General features: G+C 45.6%; 1 protein-coding gene across 2 annotated transcripts; it reads left to right on the forward strand.

Moving 5' to 3' along the window:
• The first annotated feature begins 381 nt into the window (after positions 1-381).
• Positions 382-8,517, forward strand: LOC112257062 (homeobox protein MSH-D). Of its 2 annotated transcripts, XM_042325990.1 has the most exons (3): positions 382-881; positions 1,803-2,309; positions 8,477-8,517. In XM_042325990.1, the coding sequence occupies exons 1-2, from the start codon at positions 515-517 to the stop codon at positions 2,270-2,272; spliced, it is 837 nt and encodes a 278-aa protein (XP_042181924.1). In that variant the 5' UTR covers positions 382-514; the 3' UTR covers positions 2,273-2,309; positions 8,477-8,517. The 2 variants fall into 2 exon arrangements, with proteins under 2 accessions (XP_042181924.1, XP_024286410.2); XM_024430642.2 differs by lacking the exon at positions 8,477-8,517 and having other exon boundaries at positions 1,803-2,772.
• The last annotated feature ends 3,369 nt before the right edge of the window (positions 8,518-11,886 follow it).

The raw sequence follows: 11,886 nt of genomic DNA on the forward strand, positions 1-11,886 counted from the left end.
ATGCCCATCATTTGTTGAATGTAGAATATTTTTCAAAATATTAATTCTTAAAATGTAAATTATATATTTTTATTCTGGGAAAACGGGGTAAAGCAGGCTTAATCTACATATTTTTGGAATAGCCTTCTTTGAGGGAGCAACAATTGAAAAATAGTTCTCATCAATTTTCCATCCACCTCCTCCTCCTCCCTCTCCTTCTCATTCTCACGCAATTAGCTGTAAATTAGGCTCGTATTTACTCGACCTCGTGTTTACCCTGAGTGTAGTCTGTCTCGAGGGTGTCTTTAACCTCAAGACCCAGGACCACACCCAAATCCCCGAAACTCACAGGCCAATCACAGGTCTCCTTCCTCTTCTATAGTTTTGTCAGGGTTTGAATTGGTTGAAAGTCCCAGTGCTATAAACAAGTGTTCTCATGAGTTTAGACACAGACTTCAGAAGTTGAGAAGTTGTTGTCCTCTCCGCGGATAACAGTTGAGATGCGCATATTATTATTACCTTTAGGACAAATTGAATGTGTTCGTCAACATCTTATTTTGGCATAATAAGAAGCATGGATTCTCGAGTAGATTCGACAGATGGATTTTCAACCTATGAGGGCACTCCTCGACCACCGACGCAGCTCAAGGAGCACAAAAGACCCGAATCACCTTTACCTTTCAGTGTGGATGCGATCATGTTGGATAGAATAACTCCTGGCGACCGAGGGAGACGCCACAGCGGTACGATAATCTCTCCCCTGGGGAATTACTGTATATCGGTGTCCAGAGAGGCGTCTAGTACAGAAGAATTTCCTCACAACTTTGACCCGTCTTCTTCGACAGTTAAATCAGAGACTTCGGAACCAGGGGACTTTGCGTCCAATTTGGCTCCAGTGCTCAGTAAGTGCTCAACGTTATTATGTAGAAGGGTTATTGAAAAGCCTATGGCCTGGTAACTTTTTGTCCCATGCTGATCAATTGGGAAATATCCATTATGTATGTTTACTAATGTATTTTAGAAGTTGTAGCCTATGTGGAGAAAATAACTTTCTGAGTTAGAATACTATAAAACTATTGTACTCTGTCTACAGATCAATATCAGTTCTTTATAACCATTCAAAACACTGCATATCATCAGGGGAGAAGGCTAAATGTATGTATTTGTGTATATACACTGAGTATACCAAACATTAGGAACACCTTCCTAATATTGAGTTCCATCCCCCCTTTGTGCCCTCAGAACAGCCTCAATTCATCAGTCCACACACTCTACAAGGTGTCCAAAGCATTCCACAGGGATGTTGACTCCAATGACACTGTTGTGTCAAGTTAACTGGATGTTTTTTGGGTGGTGGATCATTCTTGATACATACAGGAATCTGCTGAGTGTGAAAATCCCAGCAGCTTTACAGTTCTTGACACAATCCGGTGCACCCGGCACCTACTACCATACCCTTCAAAGGCTCTTAAATCTCTTGTCTTGCCCATTCACACTCTGAATAGCACACATACACAATCCATGTCTCAATTGTCTCAAGGCTTAAACATCCTTCTTTAACCTGCCTCCTCCCCTTCAGCTACACTGATTGAAGTGGATTTAACAAGTGACTTCAATAAGGGGTGATAGCTTTCACCTGGATTCACCTGGTCAGTCTACAGTATTTCATGGAAAGAGCAGGTGTTCTTAATGTTTTGTACAGTGTATTTTGATTCATGTTCTCTTTCTGTCTATTAGTGACATATTTAGGCTAATGGATGTTGACAAATACCACAAACACTCATTATGCCTTTAATGATACATCTCTCCCTCCCTCCCTCCAGACCAGCTCAGTCCCTCCTTAAGGAAACACAAGATCAACAGGAAGCCCCGGACCCCCTTCACCACCTCCCAGCTCCTGTCCCTGGAGAGGAAGTTCCATCAGAAACAGTACCTGTCCATCGCTGAGCGGGCTGAGTTCTCCTCCTCCCTGTCTCTCTCAGAGACCCAGGTAAAGATCTGGTTCCAGAATCGACGGGCTAAAGCCAAGAGACTGCAGGAGGCAGAGGTGGAGAAACTCAAGATGTCCGCCGCAGGTGTTGGATCCAAGCCGGGGTTCTATCACCCGGGGTTCTCCTCGCTGCCGTTTCCCCTCTGTGTCAGTCTGGGTGGTCTAGGGGGTCTGGGTGGGTGGGTCTCAGGGATGTACGGAGGACAGGGGTTCCCCTTCAGACGCACCCCTCTGTTAAAAACAGAACCACATCTGGGGGTGTACACCTCACCTATAGGGTACGGACTGTTCCACCTGTCCTGAAAGGTTTGTGTGTGTGTGTGTGTGTGTGTGTGTGTGTGTGGCGTGCGAATGCGATGAACCTCACAACAAGATTTCAAATTATACCCTAACTCTCAGGGATGCCTTGAATATATTGTGCTGGACCAACTTTGATATATTCAACAGATGTGGAAGTGTGCATAGTTATACGGTAGCTTGTGTTCCCTGGTTTGTTACGGAAGAGCCTAGCGCATCAGAACACCCCATAGTTCCAACACCCATAGCACAAGCTCCATTGCAGTGTCATTGTTCATTTATTCTATAGCCCTGACCTCCTGACCTGTGCTGTATTTGCCAAAGTTTGTTGGATCGTTTCGTAGGATACTGATCCACCATGTGTCTGATCACTCCCAAAATACTAGATTAGCTCTATAATAACATATTTATTAAATAAATGTAATATAATATATATTTTATGAAATGTATCTACAAGTGTAAATATTTTGTGATCTGATGTTGAAAATAAAATGTTATTTGCTGTTCTTGTCTTGATATGCGAGTTTACCTTCAACATCTCTTCTATTTTCAATTCATTTTATTATGCTTCTACAATGTCTGGTAAATACAAAGAACAAATTCTCCACAATTTCATATGGAAGTGGATTGTTTAATCACGTATCGATCTGATTGTTTGATAGGATCTTTACCTATGTACCTGGAGCTTTAAAACATGTGTAGTACAGGCTAATTCACCTCATTTAGGGGGTAACAGTTCTAATACTTTTTTAGAGTGAGTAAGATTCAAGCCCTGTTATACCCGGTTCTGGGAACTTACAACCTTCCGGTTACTAGTCCAACGCTCTAACCACTAGGCTACCCTGCCACCCCTCCACTCTAACCACTAGGCTACCCTGCCACCCCTCCACTCTAACCACTAGGCTACCCTGCCGCCCCTCCACTCTAACCACTAGGCTACCCTGCCGCCCCTCCACTCTAACCACTAGGCTACCCTGCCGCCCCTCCACTCTAACCACTAGGCTACCCTGCCGCCCCTCCACTCTAACCACTAGGCTACCCTGCCGCCCTCCACTCTAACCACTAGGCTACCCTGCCGCCCCTCCACTCTAACCACTAGGCTACCCTGCCGCCCTCCACTCTAACCACTAGGCTACCCTGCCGCCCCTCCACTCTAACCACTAGGCTACCCTGCCGCCCCTCCACTCTAACCACTAGGCTACCCTGCCGCCCCCCACTCTAACCACTAGGCTACCCTGCCGCCCCTCCACTCTAACCACTAGGCTACCCTGCTGCCCCAAGTTAGGTCAGTTAATAGCTAGGTGTATTTAACCAGTAGGTCAGTTAATAGCTGGGTGTATTTAACCAGTAGGTCAGTTAATAGCTAGATGTATTTAACCAGTAGGTCAGTTAATAGCTAGGTGTATTTAACCAGTAGGTCAGTTAATAGCTAGGTGTATTTAACCAGTAGGTCAGTTAATAGCTAGATGTATTTAACCAGTAGGTCAGTTAATAGCTAGGTGTATTTAACCAGTAGGTCAGTTAATAGCTAGGTGTATTTAACCAGTAGGTCAGTTAATAGCTAGGTGTATTTAACCAGTTAATAGCTAGGTGTATTTAACCAGTAGGTCAGTTAATAGCTAGGTGTATTTAACCAGTAGGTCAGTTAATAGCTAGGTGTATTTAACCAGTAGGTCAGTTAATAGCTAGGTGTATTTAACCAGTTAATAGCTAGATGTATTTAACTGGTAGGTCAGTTAATAGCTAGGTGTATTTAACCAGTTAATAGCTAGATGTATTTAACTGGTAGGTCAGTTAATAGCTAGGTGTATTTAACCAGTAGGTCAGTTAATAGCTAGGTGTATTTAACCAGTAGGTCAGTTAATAGCTAGGTGTATTTAACCAGTTAATAGCTAGGTGTATTTAACCAGTAGGTCAGTTAATAGCTAGGTGTATTTAACCAGTAGGTCAGTTAATAGCTAGGTGTATTTAACCAGTAGGTCAGTTAATAGCTAGATGTATTTAACCAGTTAGGTTAACTAATAGCTAGATGTATTTAACCAGTTAGGTCAGCTAATAGCTAGGTGTATTATTATTGTAATAATGTTTGGGAACTTTGAAGTCGGCCCCTCCCCCTCCGAGGCTTTTCTTCAAGCTGGCGGTCTTAGAACAAATGAACCGATGTCATTTCATAAGAAACCATAACACATTAGACCAATCATCTATGGTATTTAACGCCTAATTATTTTTAAACGCCTAATTATTCAAGTCTTTAAACTGAAGAATGTGTAGCTAAATGCTGAGGGTCTTACTGAACCGCCCTGGGTTGTATTCCTTAGGGAAAACCGTAGCGAAACACTTTGCAACAGAAAATAAAAACAAACTTTGCTTATTGGAAAAGTTCAGGTAGTCCCTCCCTGTTTCAGTCTACTTCTATCTGTTGCTTAGTGAATACAATCCAGGGTATTGCTAAAGCAGTGTGAATGTCTTTGGAAGCCTGGTGCCAGATCTGTATGTACCTTAACTGCAGCCTGACTAGAGGAGTTGATTAAAGTAAAAACAGATCTGGGGTCAGGTTGTGTGTTTGAGTCTGTGTGTGGTGACCCCACACATCTGGGTGGCCAGATAAAGTGGTGCATTTATCCTGGGACTCATATTTACATCGCTTAATTGACTTTAAACACATTGAAAATTGTAACTTTTTCTGCAAATAACACATCTCATTGAGTTGATTGTTGGCATGTGTTCCTCGCAACACAGAGACTCAGCTCTATGCATTGAGTTTGGCTGCATCCATCCACAACATGTAGAGCTTTGATAAACACACCTTCTCTCTCTTCTTGAACTCTGTAACTGTGCTAAATTCCGAGCTCTATTTCAACCCAGCACATTCCTAATTGTGCTTATTCTCTGATTCGGAGTCCAATGCTGTGTGAAATTACGTGTGTCTTTAGTGATAAGGAGTTGAGGGATATTATATGAGTGGGTTGATTCTCCCTTCCTCACTTATCAATCTACTGACACACACACACACACACACACACACACACACACACACACACACACACACACACACACACACACACACACACACACACACACACACACACACACACACACACACACACACACACACACAGACACACAGAGAGAGCTGGCTCCACTGTATGGTACACTGACTGTCTGATATAACTGGTATATATAGTGAAATTATGTTTCGTTTGAAAATGATTGGCTGTATTTGACAAAAGAAATGAAAATATACATTTTGTGTCTGCAGTTTTACCAACATCCGCCAGATGTAGCAATTTCCTATTTTTGTAGTCGGTTATGGCACAGTAAGTCATCAGCTTGGCTCTCTTTATGTATTGCTGTGCCAGCTCATCTCCCTTGGGTTAGTGTTAGGGTTAGTGTTAGTGTTAGTGTTAGTGTTAGGGTTAGGGTTAGTGTTAGGGTTAGGGTTAGTGTTAGGGTTAGGGTTAGTGTTAGGGTTAGGGTTAGGGTTAGGTTAGGGTTAGGGTTACTGTTAGGGTTAGTGTTAGGGTTAGGGTTAGTGTTAGGGTTAGGGTTAGGGTTAGTGTTAGGGTTAGGGTTAGGGTTACTGTTAGGGTTAGTGTTAGGGTTAGGGTTAGGGTTAGGGTTAGGGTTAGGGTTAGTGTTAGGGTTAGGGTTAGGGTTAGGGTTAGTGTTAGGGTTAGGGTTAGTGTTAGGGTTAGTGTTAGGGTTAGGGTTACTGTTAGGGTTAGTGTTAGGGTTAGGGTTAGGGTTACTGTTAGGGTTAGTGTTAGGGTTAGGGTTAGTGTTAGGGTTAGGGTTACTGTTAGGGTTAGTGTTAGGGTTAGGGTTAGTGTTAGGGTTAGTGTTAGGGTTAGGGTTACTGTTAGGGTTAGGCTAGAGAGAATTAACAGTATATATGATCTGAATACATAAACATTCAAAACTCTTAACTGTGATGTGGTTAGGTAGATCCCAGGTGACAGGTGGAACCATGACAACGAGTTGAAGACTAACAGATCATAGTAGAAACTTGAACAAGTAAAAGAAAGTCAAATCCTTTATGATAATCCCAGTTTTATATTACTGCATATCTGAACAATGAACTGCAGTTGATCACTTTGTTTCCCTCTAAGGTGCAAGGCAGGACTGTGATGTTGTCAACCACCAGTCAATTGAGGTAATAACGTCAATGAATGTCATTTTGTTTGTATTTTCCAATGCAATATAGAGACTGTTGCACATTCACAGCCTGGTAGAAGCAGACTGATCACTGCATTCACCACAAAGCAAGCAATTGAGAGCACCTTAACTCAGACTCTTCTAGCAGTGAAAATACCCCAGTCTGAATTCATCCCTACCCTCCTCTCCGAATCTGTGTGATTGATGTGCGGCTCAGTGTGAAGTCAGGAGCCAAACGGAGAGATTCCATTGATTAAAATAAAATAATTACACATATTTTAAGTTCAGTGTACACAAGGGAGCTCGGTATAGTTGCATGATGAAATGGGACATAAAAGGAAATGAAGAAGAGGCAGAGGCATGCCCTAAGGGCGCACAGGGCACATGCCCCTTCAGATTTGTCCTGCTTAATATATATATATATATATATATATAATACATATATATATATATATATATATGTTGTTGTTTCTCTGTAATGCTACTAGCTCTGTAATGCTACTAGCCATATTTGTCCTGCTTAATATATATATATATATATATATATATATATATATATATATATATTATATTAATACATGTTGTTTCTCTGTAATGCTACTAGCCACTTATAGCTATTTTATAAGGTTGGCTTTAGCTAGCCCAGATAGGTTCCCCATCTCCCAATCTCATAACTAGCTACCAAGAAGACATATCAGGCTATCAATCAAGTTCGAGTAGATTGTCTAACTATCTTAGCTGGCATTCCTGCTGGCAAGATTGGTAGACTTTAGAAAAGCAAGCAATAACTAAATGTACTGAATAAGACTCACATTCCTTTCCATGTTTTACCCAGATTTTAGCAGAGAAGTATAATTTGTTTCTTTAAAAAAAACACCAGTCAAAAGGATACAGACAGCTCAAGAGATATGCTTAGATATGAAGAAAAATATCCATCTTTTTTTTTTACATAGAACTAAGCACCCCCAGCTATCCCCACCCCCTGACCACCCCCAGCTATCCCCACCTCCTGACCACCCCCAGCTATCCCCACCTCCTGACCACCCCCCAGCTATCCCCACGTCCTGACCACCCCCCAGCTATCCCCACCCCTGACCACCCCCCAGCTATCCCCACCTCCTGACCACCCCCCAGCTATCCCCACCTCCTGACCACCCCCCCCAGCTATCCCCACCTCCTGACCACCCCCTAGCTATCCCCACCCCTGACCACCCCCAGCTATCCCCACCTCCTGACCACCCCCAGCTATCCCCACCTCCTGACCACCCCCAGCTATCCCCACCTCCTGACCACCCCCTAGCTATCCCCACCCCCCTGACCACCCCCAGCTATCCCCACCTCCTGACCACCCCCAGCTATCCCCACCTCCTGACCACCCCCAGCTATCCCCACGTCCTGACCACCCCCAGCTATCCCCACCTCCTGACCACCCCCCAGCTATCCCCACCTCCTGACCACCCCCCAGCTATCCTCACCTCCTGACCACCCCCAGCTATCCCCACCTCCTGACCACCCCCCAGCTATCCTCACCTCGTGACCACCCCCCAGCTATCCTCACCTCCTGACCACCCCCAGCTATCCCCACCTCCTGACCACCCCCCAGCTATCCTTACCTCCTGACCACCCCCAGCTATCTCCACCTCCTGACCACCCCCCAGCTATCCTCACCTCCGGACCACCCCAGCTATCCTCACCTCCGGAACACCCCAGCTATCCTCACCTCCGGAACACCCCAGCTATCCTCACCTCCGGAACACCCCAGCTATACCCACCTCCGGACCACCCCAGCTACCCTCACCTCCGGAACACCCCAGCTATCCCCACCTCCGGACCACCCCAGCTATCCCCACCTCCGGACCACCCCAGCTATCCCCACCTCTGGACCACCCCAGCTATCCTCACCTCCGGAACACCCCAGCTATCCCCACCCCGGACCACCCCAGCTATCCCCACGTAGAGGTATTGGAGAAGTGAAGAAAGAGTCTGTGTTCTTTTAAGTGCTGTCATTAGGGTAGACACTTTGATCTGTTTCTTCAAAGCTGCTACAGTGAACAGGTGTGTGTGTGTGTGTGTGTGTGTGTGTGTGTGTGTGTGTGTGTGTGTGTGTGTGTGTGTGTGTGTGTGTGTGTGTGTGTGTGTGTGTGTGTGTGTGTGTGTGTGTGTGTGTGTGTGTGTGCGTGCGCGTGTGCGTGTGTGAACAGGTGTGTTTCATTGAACAATCAGTGCTTTATTCTTTATCCTGGCAGCTAGAGATTTGGGTTCTGATACCAGTCATGTCTCCGGATGTATTATCTTGTGTGTGTGGGGGGTACATGCTGTATCTCCAGGTGTATTATACCTCCCTCTGTGTTCCATCTGGAGTAAAGAAGTACATCTCTACTCCAAACAGCCTGCAGTATGTCCAGCCAGGTCACCTGTGGTACAAGTCAGTATTAGGCGTCCATCCCTGTCTGAGGACGTTGGGAGATGATGTTACCTTCAAGTAGATTTAAGGTTTTTCTATGGCGGAATGGACGGGGATGGCGGATGGATGTAAGCATCTACCTCTGATTCCAAATGTTGTAAGTTTGAACCCAGTGATAGAAAGTTGTTTTGTGATTTTTGTTTTAAGCCTATCCCAAACCTTAACACTTACATGAACCATTTGGGAGAAAAATGCCATAAACTTAAACACTTCACAACGTTGAAATTTGAAGTTTGAGAAACACGGATGAACGTCTAATTCTGACGTGAGACTGTGAGATCTAGTTGGTGTGTCAGCGCACGGGGGCTGATCGTATCTCCACTGGTTTTTGGGACTCTTCGTGAGAGATTATGAAACACAGTGAGTAAGAGAAAGGGGGGGTGTAGAGAGAGGGTGTGAAAGAGAGAGAATATTATGAAACCATACTATCAGATCCGGAGCGGTCTGATTAGGGAGTTGGAAGTTGACTCAACGGACCCCTTGCAGAGAAAGAGCCTGATTTGAACTAATTACACAGCTGCTCAGAGCGAGAGAGAAAAAGAGCTACTCTCCTCATACTCCTAGCATCCCTCTGGCTATTTCTGTCTGAGAATGTTAAGTCTCTGTTCCTTCTCTGGCCGGGTCATCCAGAGAATACTGGTGTTTCTCTGTGACGTCACGGATGGAACTATCCGAGTCAATGTGAAGGCTATATACAGGGGGTACCGGTACAGAGTCAATGTGGAGGCTATATACAGGGGGTACCGGTACAGAGTCAATGTGGAGGTTATATACAGGGGGTACCGGTACAGAGTCAATGTGGAGGCTATATACAGGGGGTACCGGTACAGAGTCAATGTGGAGGCTATATACAGGGGGTACCGGTACAGAGTCAATGTGGAGGCTATATACAGGGGGTACCGGTACAGAGTCAATGTGGAGGCTATATACAGGGGGTACAGAGTCAATGTGGTACAGAGTCAATGTGGAGGCTATATACAGGGGGTACCGGTACAGAGTCAATGTGGAGGCTATATACAGGGGGTACCGGTACAGAGTCAATGTGGAGGCTATATACAGGGGGTACCGGTACAGAGTCAATGTGGAGGCTATATACAGGGGGTACAGAGTCAATGTAGTACAGAGTCAATGTGGAGGCTATATACAGGGGGTACCGGTACAGAGTCAATGTGGAGACTATATACAGGGGGTACCGGTACAGAGTCAATGTGGAGGCTATATACAGGGGGTACCGGTACAGAGTCAATGTGGAGGCTATATACAGGGGGTACAGAGTCAATGTGGTACAGAGTCAATGTGGTACAGAGTCAATGTGGAGGCTATATACAGGGGGTACCGGTACAGAGTCAACGTGGTACAGAGTCAATGTGGAGGCTATATATAGGGGGTACCGGTACAGAGTCAATGTGGAGACTATATACAGGGGGTACCGGTACAGAGTCAATGTGGTACAGAGTCAATGTGGAGGCTATATACAGGGGGTACCGGTACAGAGTCAATGTGGAGACTATATACAGGGGGTACCGGTACAGAGTCAATGTGGAGACTATATACAGGGGTACCGGTACAGAGTCAATGTGGTACAGAGTCAATGTGGAGGCTATATACAGGGGGTACCGGTACAGAGTCAATGTGGAGACTATATACAGGGGGTACCGGTACAGAGTCAATGTGGAGACTATATACAGGGGGTACCGGTACAGAGTCAATGTGGTACAGAGTCAATGTGGAGGCTATATACAGGGGGTACCGGTACAGAGTCAATGTGGAGACTATATACAGGGGGTACCGGTACAGAGTCAATGTGGAGACTATATACAGGGGGTACCGGTACAGAGTCAATGTGGTACAGAGTCAATGTGGAGGCTATATACAGGGGGTACCGGTACAGAGTCAATGTGGAGACTATATACAGGGGGTACCGGTACAGAGTCAATGTGGTACAGAGTCAATGTGGAGGCTATATACAGGGGGTACCGGTACAGAGTCAATGTGGTACAGAGTCAATGTGGAGGCTATAGACAGGGGGTACCGGTACAGAGTCAATGTGGAGACTATATACAGGGGGTACCGGTACAGAGTCAATGTGGTACAGAGTCAATGTGGAGGCTATATACAGGGGGTACCGGTACAGAGTCAATGTGGAGGCTATATACAGGGGGTACAGAGTCAATGTGGTACAGAGTCAATGTGGAGGCTATATACAGGGGGTACCGGTACAGAGTCAATGTGGAGGCTATATACAGGGGGTACCGGTACAGAGTCAATGTGGAGGCTATATACAGGGGGTACCGGTACAGAGTCAATGTGGAGGCTATATACAGGGGGTACAGAGTCAATGTAGTACAGAGTCAATGTGGAGGCTATATACAGGGGGTACCGGTACAGAGTCAATGTGGAGACTATATACAGGGGGTACCGGTACAGAGTCAATGTGGAGGCTATATACAGGGGGTACCGGTACAGAGTCAATGTGGAGGCTATATACAGGGGGTACAGAGTCAATGTGGTACAGAGTCAATGTGGTACAGAGTCAATGTGGAGGCTATATACAGGGGGTACCGGTACAGAGTCAACGTGGTACAGAGTCAATGTGGAGGCTATATATAGGGGGTACCGGTACAGAGTCAATGTGGAGACTATATACAGGGGGTACCGGTACAGAGTCAATGTGGTACAGAGTCAATGTGGAGGCTATATACAGGGGGTACCGGTACAGAGTCAATGTGGAGACTATATACAGGGGGTACCGGTACAGAGTCAATGTGGAGACTATATACAGGGGGTACCGGTACAGAGTCAATGTGGTACAGAGTCAATGTGGAGGCTATATACAGGGGGTACCGGTACAGAGTCAATGTGGAGACTATATACAGGGGGTACCGGTACAGAGTCAATGTGGAGACTATATACAGGGGGTACCGGTACAGAGTCAATGTGGTACAGAGTCAATGTGGAGGCTATATACAGGGGGTACCGGTACAGAGTCAATGTGGAGACT

The sequence above is a fragment of the Oncorhynchus tshawytscha genome, linkage group LG08 (genome assembly GCF_018296145.1).
Source record: "Oncorhynchus tshawytscha isolate Ot180627B linkage group LG08, Otsh_v2.0, whole genome shotgun sequence".
Taxonomy (NCBI): Eukaryota; Metazoa; Chordata; class Actinopteri; order Salmoniformes; family Salmonidae; genus Oncorhynchus; species Oncorhynchus tshawytscha.